Raw genomic sequence first — 855 nt, 5'->3', positions numbered from 1 at the left:
TTTTTAAAATGAGAAGACAATGTGATGATCCTTTATAACACTCAAGCAGCTTCTACTCTTAAAAAAGCAGCTCTTAGTCTACATTATATCAAAAATCAATTTGACTGGTCACAAAGGAAGAAACATTTAGTGAATTATCATCAACGCACAATTCCTAATTTTAAAGCTAGCTAGTGTCAGAATGTCCCATTTATGTATGAAAGTAAAATCGATAATTGTGGTCAGACTCATATTTCCTAGACCTTATTTGTATGAAATGTAAACCTAATGCCCTGTATCTGTGAATGATATCACTTATACACTGTTTGCAGGCTTTATCTTCTGCTGTATGACTAAGAAGACATCACTATGAGTAAATCAAAAGACAGCAGCCCCACATTCTTCCTGGAGACGGATGACCTGACAGAGGAAGAAAGGTCAAAGGCCAAACAGGTGAAGAAAGGCACCTCAAAGGACAAGAGGCCCATGGATTCTAATTACCTGGATGAGACAGATGAGCCTGACCACACAATTAAATTTAATCTACACTTTGACAGGTAAGTGGGACTCCTTAAACCACACCAGAGTGTATGATAAACACAATGTGAGAAATCCTTACTTTATCAGATACATTCTGCACACAGGGGAATCAGAAAAGTGAAAGAGGAACCAGCTCAGCAGGACAGAGAGAGGTTTACCCTCAAGAGGCTGTTTGATGCTGTGTCCAGTGGAGATGTGTCTAAACTGCAGGGTTTACATGAGTACCTGCACAAAAACATGAAACGGCTCACTGACTCTCAATGTAATTGTATTCAAGAACAAATATACAGTACACTTCCATTCAAAAGTTTGGGGTTGGTAAGATTTTTGAAAGAA

General features: G+C 38.4%; 1 protein-coding gene across 1 annotated transcript; it reads left to right on the top strand.

The window, feature by feature from the left end:
- Nucleotides 1–316: 316 nt before the first annotated feature.
- On the top strand, nucleotides 317–808 carry LOC107735564 (transient receptor potential cation channel subfamily V member 2-like; the record flags this gene model as incomplete). The annotated part of the gene is made up of 2 exons (XM_016547206.1): nucleotides 317–536; nucleotides 624–808. Coding segments are annotated over exons 1-2 (373 nt in total), but the record flags the coding sequence as incomplete, so codon positions are not given.
- Nucleotides 809–855: the final 47 nt, after the last annotated feature.

Source organism: Sinocyclocheilus rhinocerous, unplaced genomic scaffold, assembly GCF_001515625.1.
Source record: "Sinocyclocheilus rhinocerous isolate Xijiao unplaced genomic scaffold, SAMN03320098_v1.1 C36144714, whole genome shotgun sequence".
Taxonomy (NCBI): Eukaryota; Metazoa; Chordata; class Actinopteri; order Cypriniformes; family Cyprinidae; genus Sinocyclocheilus; species Sinocyclocheilus rhinocerous.
This window is presented reverse-complemented; position numbering and strand designations above follow the sequence as displayed.